At 38.4% G+C, this 25,007-nt stretch overlaps 1 protein-coding gene across 3 annotated transcripts; it reads left to right on the forward strand.

Moving 5' to 3' along the window:
* Positions 1-24,900, forward strand: LOC117378521 (small conductance calcium-activated potassium channel protein 1-like). Of its 3 annotated transcripts, XM_055225462.1 has the most exons (11): positions 1-192; positions 1,226-1,428; positions 12,249-13,063; positions 15,652-15,747; positions 19,273-19,560; positions 20,293-20,414; positions 20,951-21,092; positions 21,901-22,011; positions 22,568-22,695; positions 23,884-23,953; positions 24,064-24,900. In XM_055225462.1, exons 3-11 carry the CDS (start codon positions 12,266-12,268, stop codon positions 24,292-24,294), a joined length of 1,986 nt encoding a protein of 661 aa, XP_055081437.1. In that variant the 5' UTR covers positions 1-192; positions 1,226-1,428; positions 12,249-12,265; the 3' UTR covers positions 24,295-24,900. The 3 variants fall into 3 exon arrangements, with proteins under 3 accessions (XP_055081437.1, XP_033831025.2, XP_055081436.1); XM_033975134.2 differs by lacking the exon at positions 1,226-1,428 and having other exon boundaries at positions 173-192; positions 24,064-24,477; XM_055225461.1 differs by lacking the exons at positions 1-192; positions 1,226-1,428 and adding an exon at positions 11,094-11,167.
* Positions 24,901-25,007: the final 107 nt, after the last annotated feature.

Here is a 25,007-nt window from a genome sequence, read left to right on the forward strand (position 1 = left end):
GGGTGACATCTGGTGGTTGGCTCCAGTAACTGCAGTTTGTAATGACAGGCAACAGCACTGGGATTTTGGTTTTAGTGAGGCAAGTTTGTGGGTTAATTAACGAGAAATGAAGAGCAGCGATATGCAATCCTGAGCGGGACACGCAGACTGCGAAATTTAGATAATTAGAAAGCAACAGTGAAGCTACGGGCGGTGAGTGCATTTATCAGGAGGCCTAGCGGATAATAAGGCACTGAGGAAAATGGATTAAAAAGATTATGACTGTACGCTAAACGACACAAACCGACATTTTATCATCGAAATTAATCGTCTACTAAAAAGATTGTGTACTCTCAAAATGATTAGGCCTAATTGTACTTAGTTTCAGTAGTTTACGTTACTTAGCACGCGACCTTTGACCTACCTGCTCCACTTCCGCCATTAAATATTCGTTAATCAACAATTAGAAAAAGTTAAGTTTGAGTTTGGCACTGAATGAAAGGTGATCAATATAGATTTTGTTTGATAATCAGCTTTCTCCGAAGTAAGAAATAATTGAATTTGTAATGACCAGCCGGAAACCACAAGTAGAATGTCCAGACCCATAGCAGAGTAATGCTTTGTGACAAGGAGAATAATGTACAGGCCCACAGGTTTAAGGGCCATTAAAAACCCAATTGTGTGTGTCTGACAAAGGATGTGCTTCCAGTTCAACAATTACAGTACTTACTTTTTAAAATTTGAAATGGTTTGCTCTCTGCTGTGGTGAAAATTGTGCTGTGAGCTAGGAATGGACAATATTGACAAAAATTTAAATCTATATATGTTTTTTTTTTTTAAATTCTCGATAATGATATTCAGACAGTATTTTAACAGTGCATCAGGAAAATATGCCTGTAAATGTCTTGGTTGAGGATCGAGAAGGATTGCAAGAAACGTGAATGGACCATAAAATTAAGTGCCAAAATATCAATTTGTATCCTTGTCTGTAAGATTACACTTGATGTGTCTGCTCATTTTATTTTTACTCAGCAGTTTTTTGTTGTAATTTTTAATAGATAGACAATAGATATTGTTGCATATCTTCAAAACAATTATCATATTACATTTTTTTTTATATAATGCACACCTCCATGTTGAGCTGAAACAAAAGCCATAGTTCTCATTGTAATAGTTAGGCCTATTTTTTTTGCTGTATTCACTTAATGAACAAAAGCAACAAGTAACAAATGCATTTTCTCCACAGGGTGCCATTTGAGATCAGTGCAGCTCAGTGTAGAGCCGCTGCTCCCCCACATGAAGAGGAGTCAGTTACAAAGAGGAGGGCCTGGGGAAGAAAGAAGCTGTTCTGGGGAACAGCTTTAAATTTCTCCAGAGGAACTGGAGTTTTTTGTGAGGAGAAACTGAGCATCTGGAACAGCCGCATGTCTAGATAAGTGTTTCATTTAGGTAACATTTTCTTTCCCTTTTCTCACATTGTTAGTCAACTTCACACATAATAATTTAAAGATTACTGAAAGAACCCTCAAAGGTGCACTTTGTAACTTTTCAGGTGGATAGTCTGCTACCTGCTTCTTTCCCTGGAAATTTTACTACTTTCCTGGAATGTTCCTGTAGTATGACATTAAAACTCTGTTGCTATAGAGACAGCAGGTAATGCCAACAGGCCAAATTAGAGGTTACATCTGTTGAGAGACAGCTTTACTCACAGTAACAATTTCTGTTTTTGTTCTTTTTCTTTATGCACAACAGATAAGTGTAATGCCATGCTGCATACCCTCCACCAGGAAAGTTACATAGTGCAACTTTAAAATTATATTGCTGTACCATATTTAAACACTAAAAGTATCTGATTAGTTGAAGATCTTAACTTTTCTTTTCATTCGTAGATTTTTGATTTCATAATCATGCTTTTCCTCCCTCTTCTTACTTGCTTTTTCCTCTGTGTCACCTCTAATTGCTGAACTGCTGTAATGGCCCTGGCCTGAGCTGGCAGACTGAGCTAAAGCCCTCCATGTTAAACGCTGAATGCCACAGTTGGACAGCAGCAGTCATCAGGACTCTGTTTAATTACTGCCCTGATTGGATTAGGCTGCTTCCACGCTGACACACGTCCCCTCCACTCACTGGCCTGCCTATTGACCCACGCCCATTCATCCACTCAGCACAGAGACAGAAGGACTAGATAGTTTTAATGTACTTAAGCAAAGATGAGCAGAGAATTGGTGGAAACAACTGATTCTCAGTTATAAAGAAATGCTTTAGGGATGGTCTAATTATATGGATTTTTTAAGATGATAAGATATGAAAAAAGACGCGATATTCAACCTAGTTTGTTTTGGAGTATATTATATAGATGTTTTAATACACTTTTTGTCAGAATGGAATACTAGCTAAATTATTAGTCAGTAAACTAAAATACATTTCAGTCAAATTGAATACTTTTTGTTGCTGTAATATAGTTATTCTGTTATTATACCAGTATACCAATGCCAATACCATTACTATACCAAAATCAATCTTTTGCAATACATCGGGCGGCCCTCCAGAAGCAATATCAGTATTTTAAAACCCATGGCAAGACTCGCAAACTGAGGTAAATCTGTAGTTAAGATCACAAATCATGATATATCAGAAAATTTTACTAAAATCATTATGAACCCGCTACCTATACTGGTATCAATATATTGCCCATTTCTAAATGCTTTATCCTGTATATCAGTGTGAGGGGTCAGTGGAGACATGGGGGTAAGCACTCTTGCCTCACAGCCAGAAGCTTTTGGGTTGGATTCTTAGATTGGAAAGGCTGGGTCTCTGTATGAAGTTTAATGTACTCCACATGTCTATGGGTAGATTAAATAGTAACATAAGTAAAATAAGGCATTTATGGTTTTACCGTATTTTCCGCACTATAAGGCGCATCGAAATATAAGGCGCACCTTCAGTGAATGGCCTATTTTAAAACAAATTTCATATATAGGGCGTACCGCATTATAAGGCGCATAGAATAGAAACTACTGTAGTAGCTGGGGTTGTGTTACGCATCCACGAGATGGAGCTGCGCTGAAGGGAATGTCAATAAAACAGTCAGATAAGTCAGTCAAACTTTATTAATAGAATAAAAAAAACGTTCTGAAAACTTTGTTCACTCACAAAACAAGTATAGTAACTCTCAAAATAGTGCAACGCAATAACAATAACTCAACGTTGTTCAAACGTTAATGTCCATATTCACAATATCTCCCAGCCTTGTTTAGTTGTAAACACGTGAAAGAAACACGTAAAGCTCACTTTTTCAGTTCATTCCTCATTCACGAATCCGTCGAGTTCTTCCTCTTCAGTGTCTGAGTTGAACAGTTGGGTGAGCTCATTCAAAGTGCCCGATTCCGTCTCGTCAAAATCGCCATTATCCGTGTCGCTGCTGTTGTCTAACAGTTCAGTGACAATTCCTGCCTTCGTGAAACTCGGACCACAGTTGAGACTGATATCTCAGCCCAGGCATCCGCAATCCATTGGCAGATTGTGGCGTATGTCGCCCGGCGCTGTCTCCCCGTTATCCCTATAGCATCGGATCCTATCGTCGCCGTTAGACTCGCGGTTGCGGACTTTCCAGCAGCGTAACTCTGCGCCCAGTCTGCTCTCATGTAAATTCAAACAGCGTCTCAAAGCGGAGGCACGGGGCTATCTAAATATTTTACCATCATTACGGTAATCAGCCTCCGTTGTCCCTCGAAGGTGACGAATGAGAGCGTGGGGCTGCGGGGATTTTCACTCATTTATTCGATGCGTAAAAGAAAAAATACGGATGGATGTGTAAAATAGAAGTACCGTATTTTCCGCACTATAAGGCGCACCTAAAAGCCTTTAATTTTCTCAAAAACCCACAGTGCGCCTTATAATCCGATGCGCCTTATATATGGATCAATATTGGTCAATTATGACACCCGTAGTCAGGAGGCGTCTCCGAAGTAATAGCGGTAATAACCCTTTAAGGACTGAGCACACTATGGGCCAGTATAGCTCACCTAGACCTACACTTTTATTATTTTTTAGCCATAAAAATCATGTTAAACGAAGTATCAGAATTTACTGCATTTTTTCACACAACTACTTCTATTTTACACATCCATCCGTATTTTTTTTCTTTTACGCATGGAATAAAGGACAACAGAGGCAGATTACCGTAATGACGGTAAAATATTTAATAGCCCCATGTCTCCGCTTTGAGACGCCGTTTGAATTTACATGAGAGCACGACCGGGCGCGGAGTTACGCTGCTGGAAAGTCCACAACCGCGAGTCTAACGGCGACGATAGGATCCGACGCTATAGGGATAACGGGGAGACGGGGAGACAGCGCCGGGCGACATACGCCACAATCTGCCAATGGATTGCGGATGCCTGGGCTGATATATCAGTCTCAACTGTGGTTCGAGCTTTCACGAAGGCAGGAATTGTCACTGAACTGTTAGACAACAGCAGCGACACGGATAATGGCGATTTTGACGAGACGGAATCGGGCACTTTGAATGAGCTCGACCAACTGTTCAACTAAAGACACTGAAGAGGAAGAACTCGACGGATTCGTGAATGAGGAATGAACTGAAAAAGTGAGCTTTACGTGTTTCTTTCACGTGTTTACAACTAAACAAGGCTGGGAGATATTGTGAATATGGACATTAACGTTTGAACAACGTTGAGTTATTGTTATTGCGTTGCACTATTTCGAGAGTTACTATATTGTGATGCATTAACTTGTTTTGTGAGTGAACAAAGTTTTCAGAACGTTTTTTTTTATTCTATTAATAAAGTTTGACTGACTTATCTGACTGTTTTGTTGACATTCCCTTTAGCGCAGCTCCATCTCGTGGATGCGTAACACAACCCCAGATACTACAGTAGTTTATATTCTATGCGCCTTACAATGCGGTGCGCCCTATATATGAAATTTGTTTTAAAATAGGCCATTCATTGAAGGTGCGCCTTATATTCCGATGCGCCTTATAGTGCGGAAAATACGGTAGTTGTGTGAAAAAATGCAGTAAATTCTGATACTTCGTTTAACATGATTTTTATGGCTAAAAAATAATAAAAGTGTAGGTCTAGGTGAGCTATACTGGCCCATAGTGTGCTCAGTCCTTAAAGGGTTATTACCGCTATTACTTCGGAGATGCCTCCTGACTACGGGTGTCATAATTGACCAATATTGATCCATATATAAGGCACATCGGATTATAAGGCGCACTGTGGGTTTTTGAGAAAATTAAAGGCTTTTAGGTGCACTTTATAGTGCGGAAAATACGGTAATTTAAATTAACTTGTTGTGTCAGAAAGTAAAATAAAAATTCTTAATAATGTGATATTGCAAATACTTCACACCCATACTGCATATCACCACTGTTTCCAATATTGTTTAGCCTTATACAATTGTAGTGAAATTTGATGATATTGTGTACTCAATACACAATACTTACTTTTTATTCTCAAGTAAAAAACTTATACTTACTGACTTTTACCCCTGCACTTGTACTCTTTGTTGAGCTCAAATTGAGTGTTAAGTTTGCTGATTTTCTAAAGTCTGTTCTGTGCAGTAACAGTTTATGATGTGAAGTGTTGAAAGCCATCAACATTTTAGGGCTTATACACTTATTATGGTCAAAATTTGGCAAGGAGGTGTCAAGATCAATATCTCACATGCTTTTACACTGAATATGAAAGTAGAAGATAAAACTTGATGTAAAGTTGCAAGCTGTCACAAAATAGCCTGGTCTGGATGCCAAATAACTTTACGTCAGTGCACACCAAGTATCACAATTAAGATGCACTTGGCAGAATCATATGTTTGGACTAATTTTATAATGGAGTTAGGGACAAACTGTTCTGGCATACCACCCGTCAGCTCAAACTGCATTTTATTTTGCTGAAGTCAAAACTTGACAAATTCATTATCACAAACTTTTGGCTTCCAGATAAAGTTTAGCATAAACTTCAAGGTTAGAAGTGTGGTATTCTTAAAGTTTGTCCAAAAAATGCTAATGCTAAAATGCTAATTGATACTGAAATTAGTATATAAAATAGATACTCATTTAGGCTAAGGTTATTGATATGATAAGTAAGTTAGTAAGTAGCGTATTGGCCTTTAGTCGTTTAGTAGATTAATCGTTGATGGTGCCGTAGTCAACCAAATTTATCTCAGTTGACTAATTATTTTATTTATGGACGAGGTATTTATATGGGACAACAGCAGAAATTTTAAGTGAGTCAAGTCTTTATATAATATTATAAATACATAGTTTCCTTGTACTTTTTCTGTATACATTGTTGCTCCCATGCAAAATATATGGTCAGATCATATTAGTTTTTGCACCTCCCTCTTCCTCTTTAGTCGACAGATCGGCAGGACATTCAATGCAGTTCAATTCAATTTTAATTATATAGCACACTTAAAATATAAGCTGCCCAAAGTGCTTCACACAAACAACAATAAACAAGCAGATATACATGAAATACAACACATAGGCAAAGAACAGTAAAATAATAATAAAACACCAAGGTATCCTGTCTGGCTGGAACCACATGCTAAGAAGAAGTACACGTCTTTAGTCGACCAAGAATAAATTTCATTGACTCCTGCTCTAGTAGTAAGTAACTTTATTTATATAGCACATTCACAGATAAAATCACAAAGTGGGTAGTGAGATTAATCGTTTTAGAATAGTCTTGGTTTATTAGAACTTAACTAAGACTACAATAGTTACAGTAGTTTTTCAAAATCTGTCAATGTATTTTATTCACTGTCTTTGGAAGTTAGGGTTGAATTTTGATTTGTAGTTCACCCTGACAACCAACACGCTACAAAACTACATAATTTACAATAACAAAATCATATTCATTTGTACATATTGTTAATAGAGGGTAATGATGCTATCCTAGTCTAACTACGCAATGGATATCTTGGCCAGTGGTTGTCGACATACAGATTGACAATATATTCAAGAATGTTTTACACAAATATCAGTATTCAGTGAGCAGTGATGATTTTTCTTTCAATGATTCATCCCATAGTGGAAGCTGTAGAAAGCTAAAATGTAATCTGTTTTTCCAAATAGACACAGTGGGGCTTGTTAGATTGAATTATATTGAACAGAAAGGAAAAAACTCTCCAGTGCTGGCAAACAAAACAATTGGCAAACAGCAATTGCCTGTGATCCAAGATGTAACAGACAAGAGATAAAATATAAGTATCTGAACAGACAGATCCTACTATTATGCTAATTTGAACTCCTGAACTCATATGGCCTATGTTTGCTATGTAACGGGCAAGTCAAAGGCATTGGTCAAACAGGACTGATCTGGTATATGGTGAGTTAATACCACAACCAAGGCAGTACTAGTCCCTTTGCCTGGGATCCAGAATACACACTTCTTCAATACTTCACGATTTCTGCAGAATCAATGATTAAAGCAGTAAACTCTGTTAATCTGAGGTGAGAGACGTGTGATTTTGTTTGTAAATGATGAGTGGCCAATGAGCTCCTTCGTTTTACAAATGTCACTGACAAAAAACAAAACTAATCTGATTGCAACAATCATGTTTGATTCAGGCTCGATACACGACAGTGGGAGTGGTGACCAGACTGATAACCCTATGTATAAATAATAAATAGAAATTTTTAGAAATAGAAATTGCCAAGTAGCTCCTATCTTCAATAGGTAAATACATTTTTGCCCTCACCTGTACATGGGCTCTAATATCCCTATATTTTATACTAAAAACTAATTATTCTTGGTGCATTGACCTCTAGTTGTTGTTTTTTACTCATATATCTCAAAATAATCTAGAATTACTTGAACCCTTTGCTATACAATTTTCATCTCAAGCCTCCAGGTGAATTGACCCAAATAATCAAACTATGGCAAAAGTTGTTTTTTTTTTTTTTACTAGAAGTTTGAAATGTTCTACTTTCACAATGCCAAAAAGTTAGATCCAGATCTTAAAGGTTTGAAGGTAAATAAACTCATTTGAATAATTCACTGTACTGATCACCAGTTTAGGGCCCACAATGCAATTATTACAAAATGTGACCCTCAATAAAGTTACTCAGCATCTCATTTCCACATTGCACTGTCTGCAGTCAGTGTAACCCTAAATTTCATCAATCTCCCATTTTTATTTCAGGCACTTATAAATGTCTACCACCGCTTATCTTGTTTATTTCCTAAGGTTTATTCAAATTAACTGACAGAAAATATACAGCATAATAGTCACCTCTGGCTTGTATCGTATAAAATTGACTTAGCACAGTGTTTCCCCCTTTGAGAAAAACACTTTATCTTTTAATAAATGCCTCCATGTAGCTGAGACGCCTGCAATTAATATCACTACCACAAGATGAACTGGCAGAAAGACTTGCTCCTAGCTTATAAGCGCCATTTGCCAGCCCACTGCAATTAGTACGCTGAAAATATCCCCCGGTTTAATTTCAGCTTCTTAGCCGTCAACGGGATGATTTGCAATAGAAAAGACTAATTGCGAGACAGGGCTGGCTCGGGCCCCACATGCATAAGAAGAATTGACATACTTAGACTACTTGCTACTGCCATGGTAGGATTTACTGGGTCTGGCGCAGTGCGTGAATTAATTTGAAGTCTTGCAGATGTGCATATATCCGGGTGACGTTGGGGTATTAAAAGGGGACAACATAATTTAAGGAAGCCGCAGTGATATAGGGGAAGATGGTTGCTGCTGCAGAGATGGATCTAAGCCAAAGAAGCTATAACTAAATATTGTACAGTACATGCATTTTGAGGACCGGACACTATGAGTTTGTGTTAATAGGATTATGGGTGGATTGGTTATTTTAAAATGGGAAGTAATCCAATTTGAAAGATGTCATTTTGGCCTAGGGCTACAGCAGGCGTGAGGAATTCATAGCGTTTTGGACCAGAAAGATTGATAGGGTTGAGATGGGCTGCTTTAAATAAAGACACATGTCCTCTCTGTAGTACTATGTACATATCTTGCCCTCTTTTTGCCATGTAAAAGTTAAACGGTTCCACTTTTAAATAACTACAACTTAATTAGCGTTAATAAAGACTGAATGAACAGAGACTTAATAACAAAATCAGGCTTAGTCATTACTTAGTTAAGCGATCAGGGTTAAATTGTTTATAAAGTAGTTACTAAGTCTGAATTAATCTTTTTTGATTAATTAAATTTGTTCATTAAGAATTAAGCCTTTGGTCATGCTTCATTAAGGCTAATCAAAGTGTTGTTATTATGTGTACTACTGTGTCAGTTAAAGCTATATTTACTAAACTCAAACCCCAGCTGAACCTATCCTATTGTAGCCATAGTATCTGGCAACCCAAAATGATCAGGTCATTCAGCTTTCTGATTGGATCATTGGCTTGGGAACCATAACAAAAATGTAAGCAAACTACTTTAAGTTATAGTTATAGTTGTACCTATTTGTCTGTCAATGCTCTTTGACCAACATGTATCCCACCAAAGACCCTTATTTGCAGGAATAGGTTACAGCGTGGTTTCAGTCAACAATATTGAATACAGATGGGGGCAGCTAAAATCAGTATTGTTAAAATGCAGATTTTTGTTGTAATACAGTGAGTTCTAGGATGAAGTCACCAATAGAAATTATCCAGTTCAACATTTGTGAATGACCTTTTTAGATATTATTATTAAAATATGAAACATTAACCTTGCTTCCCATCTGGAAATATGACATCAACCAACAATATTGACGATACAGGACTCTCATTATGGCCAAGACTCAGTTGAGGTTTATACATTTATTCATTATGCTTGTTGGTACTTAATGAGCAGTTGACATGCTGACAATTTAGTTTGACATCTTTTGTTAACATTTGGAGTTAACATTTAATTAAACTAAAGGAAATATACACTTTTGGATAGATAAATTTAAAAACTGTCTGTTGTAAAATAGTGAGTACTTCCTGCAGTTTTACGTAAACGCTCCATAATTTTGTTCCTGTTGATATGACCCCCAGCGACCCGGCCGGCTCTCGACATCTGTATTTACCAGTTTGTGTTAAAAGCTAAAATCCTCCTCTCTTCCCTCACTCTCCTCCCTCAGTTCCTTTCACAACATCTGTCCCAAACCAGGGTCTATTACTCTGCCACAAAAAACACATGGACATCAAATTCTCACACCCGTACCCCATTGTTCCTCTCTCGATGTCTTCCCATAGACATCTTCAGATTAGATAATGCCTTCTTCTTTATCCTGCTACAACCGCCCCCCTAGTCCCCTTCTACCCCCCTCTCTTGTCCCGTCGAATCCTATTCCATTTACTTTCTGAGCTCTATTATCTGCACACCCATCTGTCGCCCGGATTTAGATAAATAATGATACCGCTCAATGTCATTGTTATGACTTTAAACCTTAATACTTAGAGACGCACTGTTTGGCCCATATTGTTTGGTTAACAGGTTTTGATTTTTCCATATCACATATCCTCTTCATTATTAATCTGACAAACTAATCTCTGGAATTGATATCAAACATTGTGCTATTCATATTATATTCCCAGTTCTTGTTACCCAGTTGAGGAAAAACTGCATTGATTGATACAAATTGTAAGTGACATCTTCCTCAGACTTATTTGGGCCACCCGCTTGCATCTGCCAATCCTTTAGCTAAAAAAAACTCCGAACAGATGAGTGGGTCTTGGACTTTGGCTCTATGCAACATCTGTAACTTAGAGTATTTGCCGTCATTAAGCCGTGAAGCTTTAAGGAGGACGGAGACAGATATGAAAGACATGTCTGACAGAGCACGAAGAGGCAAAACAACGGCAGAAAATACTGGAAAACGCATAGGCTCTCCACTGGTCTGCACAATGCCGTCATAGGCGTAACCTTGAACTTGTGGGAGGAGCTTAAAGACGCTGTTAATGGACTGATTCTGGTTCATCACACAGAGACTGACTTTGGAGTGTAATCTTTTTTTATTTTTGCCCCGTAGGCTTGAACATTATTTTTGTCATTTGTGGAATTTTTTTGGAAGTTTTGCAAAAGGATTTGACTTGGAGCATCTCCGCGAGGCAGATGTGACCTTCCTAACCACTGGAGGACTGAGCAGAGATTTGAACTGGGTTATTTGGATTATAACGTTTATGTGATTTTGTTTCAGACAGGATACTTGAGGGTAGGAATTCAACTATTTTTACTTAACTGAAAGTATAAATATAGTCTCATCTTAAGTTCTGACACTATGAAGAACTATGCACTATGAACTCAATTCAATTTAATATTTTAAATCGGCCTTAAGTGAGAATGGGAGGGGTTAGACAAGTATCTCATTGCTCATGAAGTTAATCTGGATGTGCAGGCTAAGTATTGTGCTGCTAGAGAAATTTGTGCATATTTTAAAAGTTTATATTCTGAAATAGAAAAAAGAGGTACGGTTATTGCTACAATAATTTTATCAAAGTATGTTTTAGTTTGTCAGAAACTCAGATAAGAGTCTTTACTACTGATATTCTCTAGATCTCACTCATTCACCTTTTCATTATGGGATTAGTGGTAGCTGGGTTGTATCCAATAGTTGTGAACTGCAACTCCATAAATACAGTCACAAGTCCTACTTTTTTGCTGGCCCCAAACCTGGATAAATGTACAGTCTCATTAAGGGCATCATAGCCTGATTTTAGTTCTGCTCTATGTAGATGCTCTATGGAGGGTCTGGTCGGTTACTTGCTTTTGTCCATGGAAATGTTCTTGCTTTGCCTGTTCCACAGCATGATATTAAACTTATTTCTTCATGGAGACAAGAAGATAACGCCACTAGGCAAAGCTGTTAGCTCGTTTGCTACCAGTGGAGACAATAGGCTATGTTACTTCCAGTAAAAGCTTTTAGAGGCCAGGTTCTGTGGTATTGTGCTTCAAACATTACAAGTACAGTTGCAGGTTTGTTGCAGTAGGGTCACAATTTCATTTGTTTTGTGAAAAATTGCATTTGCCCCTCCCCTCTGCTTCGGGACTGGTTCAGCAAAAACACATAAGAGGAAAGCAAATCTATTATGGAGCAATAACAGGCACTCTTTATTCAGAATTCATGGAGAAAGCTAGATGGCTTGCCAGGCTATACGCGTCATAAATCCTAGAACCTAAAATTTAACATCAAAACCACTGCACAATATATAGGAGATGTCAACAACCCAAGTGCTGTCTTATACTTTTTATTATGTGCTTGATCTAAGGTCTCCTTTTTCTCCATAATTCAACAGGTGAATAGTCTATTGCCATGGAGCACTCTCCCTCTCTGAACCTGTCTGGCCCTGACGGTGAGGAAGCAGAGGACCCACTACGCCCTCTACTGCCCCCGAGAATAATACTACAACCTCAAGCCTGCTCTTCCCAATGTGGCATCCATCATACAGTCCAACCTCCACTTGATCCTACTGTGTGGATGGACAGGACCCAAGTTATGGCCACTACACCCCTTTACAATGGACATCTGTATTTACCATCATCCCCCCACCCGAGTAAGAAAATAAGAGGCAAAGACAAGAAGCATGACAGGAGATCAAAAAGTGTTAGCCACAAAAGTAAAAATAAAAACACAATTAGTGGACATAGGCTGCAAGAAAGGGTAACTTCTTTTACAGATGTCCCACTATCGCAGACTGGGTCACCGTACATGGGACACTGCAGGCCGCTCATGGAACCTAAAGATGGTGAGAGCCGAGTTTGTAGCATTTCTGAAAACGTTGAAATGCATGAACGCCAGACGCTGCCGGAAATCATCATCACAAGCAAAGATGATGAACCGCAAGAGGAGGCACAACATCCACCCCAGGAAGTGAAGACCCTACTGCCTATAGGCCAACGACCCAAACCAAACCCGCTCAATCTCAGCTCGAAAACGAAAGCCAATGACGACCCATACTGGAGGACCCATAACATTGGGTGGAGGTTGGTGCGGAGGAGGAGCCTGTTTTTGAGGCGACAGAGGCTGAATGACTGTGCTCTGGCTGTGGGGATATTTGGGGTGGTGCTGATGGTGATGGAAACCGAACTGTCCTGGAGCGTCTACAGCAAGGTTAGTTCACAGTTTTGGGATCTTGGTGATCTAGATTAGAATGAAAATTGGCACCTTTGCTATAATTGGGCAAATTTACACTGCAGTTACAGATGGTTGTATGCACTGTCCCTATTATATAAATAAATACAAAAATATATAAATAAATCCCTGCCTCAAGTGGAGGAGTTCAAGTATCTTAACATTGACAGGTGGATCGGTGCAGCATCCGTAGGGATGCGGTCGCTGCATCGGACTGTTGAGGATCTAAGTTGAAAGATTTAATTTTACAGGTCAATCTACATCCCACCTATGGTTATGAGCTCTGCAGGGTGGCTGAGCACTCCCTTAAAGATAGGGTGAGGAGCTCAGTCACATGTTGAGAGGAGCCAGTTGAGGTGGCTCAGGCATTTATGCCAGATGTCTCCTGGACGCCTCCCTGGAAAGGGAGGACACGCTGGAGGGACTATGTCTCTCGGCTTGCCTGGGAATGCTTCGGGATTCCCCCAGAAGAGGTGGTGGAAGTGTGTGTGGAGAGGGAAGTCTGGACCTCACTGTTGAAACCGCTGCCTCCGTGACCCAGCCCTGGATAAAGCGGAAGAAAATGAATGGATGCGTGGATATGTTCCTACTGTCTATTTAAAGTCTGTAATGACTAACTTCTCCTTTTTGTTACTGTCCCATATAAATCCTTACAATCTACATAAAACTGTTAGATGACTTAAGGCTGTCAGCCCTTCTTGAGTCACTTGTGTTAAGTTGTGTCGAATTCCCTGTTTTATTAGAATTAACTCAATAGGAGGTCCAAAATTAGGCTCTTTATAACTTGGTGCTTTGGTATATTTACACTATAAATACTGATGGTCATTGATATGCACTGTTCCATTATATGAATAAACAACACACTGACTCAACTACACAAAATTTCCACTACACTACTTCTACTGTCTGTTTCAAATCAGGAAGCCTGAAGCCTGTTTTTCGGTCAGTGTGTGATTCAAATTGCTTTTATCAGTTACTTTTCTTCATACACAGATAAGCCACTATTTTTGTTTTGACAAAATAAGTTATTTATATGGACTAAGAAAAGACTCTTTACTGTCTAGAATACTTTAGATTTTTACATGTTAAGCTTGTAGAAGGTCCCAGTGAAGCATGTGAAAATGATAAAACATAACCCCCTTTATTATGAACATGGTGCTAACAGATTCACTTGTTTCATAGTCGGGTTAATGTAAGTGTTGATATCAGGACAGTATTTAGTTTTTAGTTCTTAGAAATGATTTCTAAAACTTGCCTCAATTATAAAGAACATCCACTCTTCTCCAAGTTATATAATATAAATATAGCATTATTTTTTGCACCATCCTCTGATTGATTTTGGTTTTAAATAACCTAGAGTTTGCCCTGCTGTCTCAGTCCTGACATTTCAGTGAAGGAAATAAAGATCTAATTTGTTATGAATGAAAAACAGACCTGAATTATGAAGGTCTTCTTCTCCTTCTTCTCATCGTTCAGTTTTTCTTTTTTTTTTTTTCCTCAAGTGTTGTCAGTGTGTGTAAATGGCTGCTGTAATTTTCCATAAAACATCTGTTCTCTCAACTGCCAGCTGTTTCTCTGAAGAGGCTGATGATTTGGGATAATTACTCCTTTTTAGTGAGACAAATATGGACGCACAAGAGGGTATTGAAATCACAAGAGGTTTTTGTCTCATTTTTTATGGCAATCCTATTCAGGGATTTTAACTTCCGGTACATTTTGACGACTATATAAAATTTTGTTTCAAATTGTTAATCGTTATAACAACTGTTCTAATTTCAAATCATTCTGAAACCCATGGATAACTGTCACAAGCCAGACTAGTTTAATTCCAAAGCCCTGTTAAATGAAGTTGGTTACATATGGAAGCCCAGGTTCTATGTGCTTCTGCAAACTTGGAAAGGAAAAGTCAAAAGGAAAAAAATATACCTACAACTTCTCTCAAATTATCAAACAAACACAACAGTTTCCTATCTAGTATATAGAAACTCACAAAAGTATAGACCTATTAAAGAAAAGTGCAATTCCAATGCTATGAATTTGTATACAAGTTAACAATATTAAAGTGAACAAAATAACAGATTTTGGTCTTTGCTAATAATAAAGGTCTATGTGATACAAAAATCAATCAGTCTTGAACAATACCAATTTTAATTAGAGCCATTTGATACAAAACTTATCCAATATCTATCTTCAGTCTGAACTCTATGTGCGATGATTGGCTGTAGACTGCTCATTTAAAAAGACCCAAGCTGATCTAAGCTGACTAACAATTAGAAATGACTGAATCTTGATTAAAATTGTATTAATTACACAGCCGTAATACTATACATCCAATTTACGCTTTAAAATGACCCACTAAAGGAGATCATGGACTCCATATCTAGTTTTCTGTACAAAGATTAAATTATCATTCCTTTTATACATGCCTTCTGTATCTATAACTTCCACAAACAAATTATATAATGCAGCTTTTCCGTTTACAATATGTCACTGACCCTTTAAGTATTATTGCATATTAGATTATGGTGTTATTCTGTGCAGTAATGTATCTATACTTTGTTTGGCAGAGCTCTTTGTACTCTCTGGCCCTGAAGTCCATCATCAGCATCACCACAGTTATTCTGGTGGGGCTCATCATCGCATACCACTGCTGTGAAGTTCAGGTAAAAGTGTAGTTTTGCATAATACTGCATCAGATGGTGGATTAGGGCTTAAGGACCGTGTATGAAAGAACTGACTCCCAAAATGTTTCCAGACTTGATGTCCATTTATCATAATACTGAAATTCCCAACTCGATTTTGATGCTACAGAAAAGGCTCAATATAGGCCTGCCATTATAACAAACTTTGAAGTGTGATATATTGTTGAAGAAAATACAGCAGGAAAATTAAGAAAAGTTGCCGACTAGTACAAAGAAAAAGTATATATGATAAATATTGACTCCTAAAAACAATTGTTCTATTATATTATTATTATATATTGGACAGTAAGGCAATATAGCAATTATTGTGAAAGGGCTAGACTAAAGACCAGGAATGGGACAAGATCTCGTACCAAAGGATCTCGCAGGGTAAAATAGGCACGACCGGTGTGATTCCAGCTTTCACAAATGAATACTGTCATTGTGTCCTTGGGCAAGACACTTAACCCACCTCACCCCCAGTGTCTGCGTACATTGGTGTATGAAAGTGTGTGTGGAGTGTTAAAAGCACTCTGAAGGTGGAATATATATAAAAATGTGACGATTTAACAAAAGCAGCATTAGAATGACAGAAAAAAGTGTGAAAGAAATTAAATTAAAAATAGTGAAGCCACATTAAACTGAATCGCACAACTGTAAAACATTTTTTACCTTTTTTGACAAAATAAAAGTGTTGTATTTATTATTTCCATATGGTCCTATACCAGACCATTCAAAAACTATGCCAGGGTTCAACTGATACCTCAAATCAGTATGTATAGTTTTTATATCAGTTTACGAGTTTGACCAACTATAAAATGCATGCCTAAGTTTGATCTCATTTGTCTCAGTTTTAAAATGTCCAAAATAACGTGGATTTAATTGGAAAATGTATTCAGATCCTAATGAACATTTCTTTCTTTAAATTCTTTGCATACCTCCTAATTTGTTCTGCATATCCCCAGGTGTACGTGCACCAGAGTTTGGGAGCCACTGGTGTAGGAAAACATAAAACTGTTAACTTGAATGTGAATTGTGAATTTGCCTCCAATATAAATGATCAAGTTCAGAATTCTTGGACTATTTTAATTTTTGTGATGGTTAACAGTTAATCTGATCTTGAAAACAAATCAGCTTAACTATGAAGCCCACCTAGGCATCGATTGAGTCTGTTGATCAGTCAAAGATAGAGGAAAAGCTACTTAAAGTAGGCCATTTATCAAGATCAGGCTTAATTATATTTTCCAAGGCTTGTCCGAGTTGACCTTGTCCAGTCAGTTCAATACAGTGCCACGGTTTGGTTACAATTCATTGGACCTTGGACCTGTTGTAGCCACTCCTCCAGTTTGGGGGTCACTGCCCCGAGTGCTCCAATGACCGCAAGTACCACTGATGCTTTCACTTTCCAGGCCTTCTCCAGCTCTTCTTTGAGCCCTTGGTATTTCTCTAGTTTCTCATGTTCCTTTTTCTTGATGTTCCCATCATTTGGTACTGCAATGTCCACCACTACGGCTTTGCTCTGTTCTTTATCAACCACCACAATGTCTGGTTGGTTCGCCATCAACATTCTGTCTGTATCTGGAAGTTCCACAGGATCTTGGCTCGATCGTTCTCCAGTCCGTACTCTGCACAGATGTTTCTGTACACTGTGCCCGCCACTTGGTTATGCCGCTCCATGTATGCTTTCCCTGCCAGCATCTTACACCTTGCAGTTATGTGTTGGATTGTCTCAGGGGTCTCTTTACTACACCAGACAAGACCCAAGGTGTAGACTGTGCAGAGCTGGGCCTCTGTTGCTCTAATGCTCAAGGCCTGCTCTTGTACAGCCAGCAGAAGTGTCTCTGTGCTGTACATCAAGCCATCTATCTCAAGGAATTTTTGATATCAGCCACTTCAGTTATGTTCCGGTGGTACATCCCATGCAGGGGCTTATCCTCTCATGATGTTACCTCCAGCACCTCTTCCTCTCCACTGTCTGAGGCATTCGTTGAGCACATCATCTGTTGGGGCCTTGTCCTTGATGTACTTATGGATCTTGGATGTTTCATCCTGGACAGTGGCTCTCACACCCACTAGTCCTCGGCCTCCTTCCTTACGGCTCAAGGTCAATCCTGTCTTTTCATCTTTTATCTTTGATTTCCTGAAAGTAAACTATGTAGACTCTTTATCATTGAAATTTAACAAAATACAAAAAAACAAAAACAAAAATATTGAAAAAAAAATCTTCCTCCAAAGTCCGACATCTGCTCCAAACCGCATGCTTTTACTGACAGACAGGCTGTGGACCTCTTCATGCAAAAAAAGAAAAAAGAAAAAAGCAATACCAGAATCTTGATTAAAATGTAATTAATTGCACAGCCCTACGTTTTAGGGTCAAATCATGCTGCATGAATAAATTGTATGAAAATGTATTGTGAGCACGTCTGTCTCAGTCTGATTAATGGTATTAAATTGCCCATTAAAGGGGCTTTTGGGTGGATTTTTATCATGACAAAGCCAATGTCTAAGGAGCATTTAAGAGCTGCAGCGTAATTCTCATTAATCATCCCACAACCCCCTCAGTGTCCATTATAAAACACATATCTCATATATTCTCTTACATTACATACACACTAGTGTGGTAGATTAAAACATGACAGTATTTATCTATTAAAGTAAAGGACTGAAGATGGTGGTTCAATTCCCTCTAACAGTAGGCTTATTGCACACTGTCATTGTGTCCTTGAGCAAGCCTCTTCACCGACTGCCCACACTGCCTGTGGTAGTTGTCTATCATTGTCTTCAGATGCGCTCACTCTTGCACATTCACCTTATCAAAAGTAAGACAAAACCAGGACTAAAACTGAAACTAAACCTGGACTAGACCAGGACTAAATAAGGACTAGAAGAGGACCAAACCAAGTCTACATTAGGACTGAAAGGATAAAATTAGGGCCAAATAGGAACAAGTGTGAATGTACCCTTATTTGATTGTTTTGGATCACAGTCTATTGGACCAAAATGACTGCCACATCCCTGCTAGTCTGCCCCAGGACAGGAGTAGTATCATAAATGTTTGATGTTAAAACTTTTGAAATTTGCTGAGTGTAAAATGGAAATATCTATCTATATATCTATATCTATATATCTATCTATGTATGTATATGTATATGTGTGTATATATATATATATATATATATATATATATATATATATATATATATATATATATATATATATATATATATATATATATATATATATATATATATATATATATATATATATATATATCAACGCTTTTTCCCATCCATTTGTCTAATTGGTTAACCTCTGTAAGGCTCTGAATGAGTGACGGGTGGATTTAACCAATCACAGTGAAGTGGGAATCAGATGCCTTTATTTACCTCTTAAAGACAAAAGAAAAATACAAAGTCTGCATGATTGTCTGATTCCATGAAAATTGTGATACACATTTTTTTCCATATCATCCACCACTATTTTAAGTCATACCTGGTCTGTCTGTAGTTATACGTCCACGATATCGGAGCGGAGGACTGGCGTATCGCTATGACAACAGAACGTGTGACCCTCATTGTGTTGGAGCTGGTTGCCGTGGCGATCCATCCGTACCCTGTTGGTCTGGCTGCGTACTTCCAGCAGAACAAGCCTCAGCCATCGCTCTCTGAGACGGAGCTGGAGATCGTGTTGGCACTGCCCATGTTCCTGCGGCTGTACCTTTTAGGGCGTGCCATGATGCTCCACAGTCGCCTCTTCACCGACACAGCGTCACGGAGCATCGGGGCCCTTAACAAGGTGACTGCACACAAACATGGACTCAGGAGGCATCAAACCCACTAACAAAGACCCAAAATACAGATGGACCAATTACATTAACTAAATGACTAACCCACTAACAAACTATTTAAGTCAACTACGTATAGTGTTCAATTTGGTATTCTGTACTGTGGTATTCTGTGTTAGATTATGTTGGGGAAGAATTTTTTTAGATTTTTTTTTTACAGTCTCCTGACAAAATTCACTTCAACATAATAAATAGTTCACTTAGAGCATATTGCTGTACACAAGGCATTTGATTTGATCACACACTGAATATAGTTATACATTTAAAGTCATATCAGCTGAAGATCTTGTCTGCTCTCTAAACCATTTATGCAGCTTCCTGTGTTTGTGTGTGCCTTTAGGTGGGCCGAGAGGTCTGTAGACAAGTCACTATTGAGGTGTGACCATTGCTGCGCTGAGTCCCGATCCTCAAAGCTTTAGCTCTCCTTCGCTTCTGCGCTTGCCCTGATAATACTTCCCCCCACGATAATCCCCCCACCCCCCATTCAAAACTCCATTCAAAAGTGACAAAAAACGACCTCCATGTGTCCTGCCAATGCAAAACCCGCTGTCCTTGCTTTGAGCTAGATTAGGAACATCCTTTATCTGCTTTTTGTTATATAATTGTAATCAGATTGGTGCTTTCCAAAATAGACCCCCTATGTTGAAATTGTGAAATATTAAATGGAAGTTTGTCCTTTCCAGATTCACTTCAACACAAGGTTTGTGGGGAAAACACTGATGACGAATTATCCCGGGACAGTGCTCATGATCTTCAGCGTCTCTCTGTGGATAGTGGCAGCCTGGGGTTTGCACGTCTGTGAGAGGTATGGGGCTATAATGGCCATACAAAGTGAGATTTGAGCCAAAGCTTTTTAACATATTGTTTGTTTGTATATGATATGGCTATTGGCTAATTACACTTGTCTCAATTAAACACAGCAATGTAATATTAAGTAACATTACCTTGTAAGTTTGTTCATTGTTAGAACAAAATTGAATTAAAATATTGGTTAGTGGTTGGTGGTTAGATTTGCAGTTCAGCACAATGCACTTTTTAAAAATATACATGCAAAATTTACTTCAACCCATGTGATTATAGTTTGCCTCACCTTTATATTCTCAAAGTTATATTTTGAGTGATTCTATGAATATTCAAGTAATCCTGTATTGTACTGAATTGAAGTACTCATAAATGTTCTTTTTTCACCTACCCCCTGTCTCTGCCCAAAGTACTGTTTTTAAAAAATAACTATCAGTCATCAATTGCAGCCTTGTCAGAAACCCATCTGTATAGTATTAGTTAGAGTATTAGAGTACAAAAATGTGGCTTTGGTTAGAGTTGTTTACTGGCCTCTTGCAGACATCATAACTACCGGGACTTGAGCAGTAACTACATGGAGGCACTGTGGATGGTGTCTGTCACTTTTCTGTCGATCGGATACGGAGACGTGGTGCCGCACACATACTGCGGCCGGAGCATCTGTCTGCTCACTGGGATCATGGTAAAAACTACAAATACTGTTGCCTTAATCACTATTGTGTTTCTATATTTTGGTCCTGTATATTTTATTATGCTAAATCTACTTTTTAAACCATGTTATAACATTATTTCCCTCACCAAAACTTGTTTAGGATAATTCTGCATTTTAGGCTGTCTCCTCATTTTCTGTTTTCAGTTTTTCAAGGTAAAACATTAGGAGTCATTCTGAACATGTCTGTGCTCTAATACCCTACTCTGAAAAGCATATTAACTTTAGAGCTATTATTTTACCATCTTTTGAAATGCTTTACTCCTTAGAGCACTAACAGCGGCCATAGTCTTGCACCCTCTGCTAGTGATGTAATCTGTAAGACATGAATTTTCAAGACTATCATTAAGCCTGAATACCAATAGGACTTAAAGATGCACTATGTAACTTCTTGGTGGGGGGTCCGTCACCAAGGAGATGATATTGTGTGATCAACAGTATAGCATTAAACGTGTCTATCTTACATTTTTTTTGTTTACACCAGGTTTTTATTGGTAAGAAAATACCTTAATTATCTCACCATTCATCACTCTTGTTGCCTCTCCACATGACCTGTAACTTGGCCTTGACCTGTTTATATCCATGGAGATAGATAAGTTTAATGCTATTTTGTGGAAAACTTCAGTGACATCTTCATGAAAGCAAGATGGTGGCAGAGTAGAGCACGAACCTTTAAACCACACTACCAAGTAACATATCAGAAGATGAAAAGTCTAAACTAGGACTAGGTCTCTTATAGACCATAAATGATGATGTAACTGTGCTTGTCCCGTGTGCACAGGGGGCGGGCTGCACGGTGCTGGTGGTTGCGGTGGTTGCCAGGAAACTGGAGTTGACTCGAGCCGAAAAACATGTCCACAACTTCATGATGGACTCCCACATCACCAAAAGGGTAAAGGTCGCCATGGGTCAGACAGGGCACTGTAATGTACCAAAGTTTACTTATATAATATAAAGTAGTGGTATGTAGTTTTATAAAAACACAGAGACTAGAATTGACCTTTAACATGATGATAGTAAATAATAGTTTACACATTTTTATCTCTACTCATTTTGAGCTTTGAAAATGTAGACAGACTAATGTGTGAATGGACACAATTCCAGATATGTTTTTGAGGAGGTAACAGTATTATAACATGGCTTAAAGCTCACAAGAATCAATTTAGCATAATATACGACCTTTAACCTTCAAAAAGTAAACAAAAGTCAAAGTTTATTTAAGTTCATGAAGTCAGGTTTGATTATGTGTTGGCTACTATCTGACTGCTATCTTGCTTCAATCTTCACAATTAGACATAAAATCACTTAAGCATTACCACTGCATCTTGAGCTCGATATATTTTCTAATATTAATGCTTGAATCGATGAAGTTGTCCAGTAAATAACTCTTGGCTCTTGAAAATAAACATAAAATATCTCCCGTGTGTCGAACTGTGTGTTTGTCGTAGATAAAAATTGCTGCGGCAAATGTGCTGAGGGAGACTTGGCTGATCTACAAACATGCAAAGCTCAAGAGTCAAAAAGACCAGACCCGAGTCCGAGATCACCAGAGAAAACTGCTGCTCGCCATCCACCAGTAAGACCCCCCTGCACCCAGAAATCACAGAGGAATATGACAGCTATATAAGACAAACCTAGAGCCTAATTTAATCTCTTAAAAGGTGCATTATGTAACTTTTCTGGTGAAAGGTCCAGCCTCATGTCTTAATGGAGATATTGTTGCTTTGCCTGGAATATTCCACAGTACTGCTTTAAATTTATTTCTATCCTTATGGGGGAAAATAAGTGACACTACTACAGGTGGATCCAAGCACATGGTGGATCACTCACCAGCACAGTAACTAATGCACTTTTGATAAATTAATTTACCCTAAACCCTTCAATCACCATAAAATGTGAGAGAATGAATGAATGAAATATACTTAATAATCAGCTCAGAATTTCCCACATGTCTGAGAGGAATTATTTAACACTAGTGGAGGTTAGACTCGAAAATGTATGAATTTTTCAATAGAGACCTAAGGACCCAAGGATTTATAATGTCCTTTACAGACTTGACTACTTTCACAAAACAGTGGCCCAACTTAAATTTACTTCTGCGGCCACAGCTGCCCTGGGTCTGACTGAGGGAAATGTGCCAGTGCTGAATGTATTCATCATTTAATTTGTGTTATAATTTCATAAACCTGGTTGAATACTCTTCAAATGACTAGTCACCACTGCTTTTAGTCTTTGCAGTTTCATTTAAAGTTAAACTATGTAACATTTCTTGTAGAGGGTGTGTCATCTGCTTGTCTCCATGGAAGTTATTACTTTTCTTGGAATGCTCGACAGTATGGCATTAAACATATCTATCGAGAAGTGGATGACGTCACAGAGCACAGAAGTTACTGGTTAGATCTGTGGAGAAGAGACCCCTTCACAGCAGAATGCAAGTTTTTAAAAGGTTTCAATCAATAAACCACATATATAATATAATCGAATAAAGACAAGAAAATGCCATACTGTGGAGCATTTCAGGCAAGTCAATGGCATCTCAATGGACACAAGCAAGTGGCAGACCCTCCATCAGAAAAGTTACATGGTATACCTTTAACACAGTGTTTATTATTGTTATGTAGGAAACCCCTTTACTTCAATACAGTGGGAAATGTTAAATTGGTTTGGTCTGTTATGGTATAAACCATATAAAATGATACATTTTTTATGACGAGGCTTTAACTACCAAAACCAAACGTGTGTGTTAAGTAAATTGTTTGTGTAGACTTCGAAGGGTGAAAATGGAAAAGCGGTGTCTGGCTGATCAGGGAAATTCTCTGGTTGATATAATGAAGGTAAGAGAGGCAAGTGTATCCACATTCTTTTCTGACAGTGTTACAAACCACAGCGGCATCTAATATTTATGATCTGGTCTTCTCTTTTACACTACATTCACAACACGCAGATGCAGACTTTGATGTACGACGTGTTAGCGGAGGTCCAGGGCTGCCGAGAGGACATGGACAATCATATCCTAAGTTTGGAGAAGAACGTGGAGGAGCTTCGGGAGGGTTTTAGGATCCTCATGCCCCTCCTCTCCAGCACTCTGTCTACCCAAAATTCCTCCATCAGACACTTGCTCCGAGAGAGAGAGGGCAGAATGGAGGAGACGGGGGGAGGCCAAGGGGACAGGTAGAAGAGGAGGTGGGCAAACAGACTGGAACAAGTGCAGTGACGAGGAGATTCTCTGAGATTCAGCATGAACTGCTGTTTGACAGGCTGTACACAAATCTGTATTAAAGTAGCAATAATAGGATTTATTTTATTTTATGACCCACAAAAAACAACCAAAGCTTTTTTCTGAATTGTTTTACACGTGTTTAAGGTCAGTTTCATTGGTTTATGTAATTAAATTACGTAAGCCGTCAAGTTTAGTCACTGTACTGCAGCGCGGTGGCCTTGACCACTGTGATGACTTTGCACGAGTAGCTTTACCATTTGAAATGTAGTGCCCGCTTTTGAGTTTAAATATTCTATTACTGTGGATAAGATGTAAGCTTTCAGTTACCCATTTTAGTTGAACATCGTATTAAGTAAAAGACTGGAGTGGAGATTGCAAAGTCAATGATATGGTATATGGTTACATGTATGATGTACCGGTATAATCTGGAGAATGCTTTTACTATAGCATAGACCGTCTCAATCTGCAAATACTATTATCCCCACTTAGCATTTTGTAGAATACATTTCATTGTCAATAACAGCACACCCGCTTATTTCTAATAAAGAGCTTTTTGTATGAGACTGGTGATCAATATAACAAATAAAAGGCGTTTCTCAGATTGCATTAGAACTCCCATAACTAAACATTAAAGTAAAAAGGTGGCAAACGTTTGGAATGGTTTATAT

Source organism: Periophthalmus magnuspinnatus, chromosome 11, assembly GCF_009829125.3.
Source record: "Periophthalmus magnuspinnatus isolate fPerMag1 chromosome 11, fPerMag1.2.pri, whole genome shotgun sequence".
Taxonomy (NCBI): Eukaryota; Metazoa; Chordata; class Actinopteri; order Gobiiformes; family Gobiidae; genus Periophthalmus; species Periophthalmus magnuspinnatus.

Bases quoted from the DNA above. Each gene is read 5' to 3' on its own strand.
- LOC117378521 (XM_055225462.1), top strand. From the start codon at position 12,266: ATGGAGCACTCTCCCTCTCTGAACCTGTCTGGCCCTGACGGTGAGGAA. The intron at 15,748-19,272 runs GTAAAAGTGTAG...GTCTGTCTGTAG, and splicing joins ACCACTGCTGTGAAGTTCAG to TTATACGTCCACGATATCGG. The intron at 21,093-21,900 runs GTAAAAACTACA...CCGTGTGCACAG, and splicing joins GTCTGCTCACTGGGATCATG to GGGGCGGGCTGCACGGTGCT.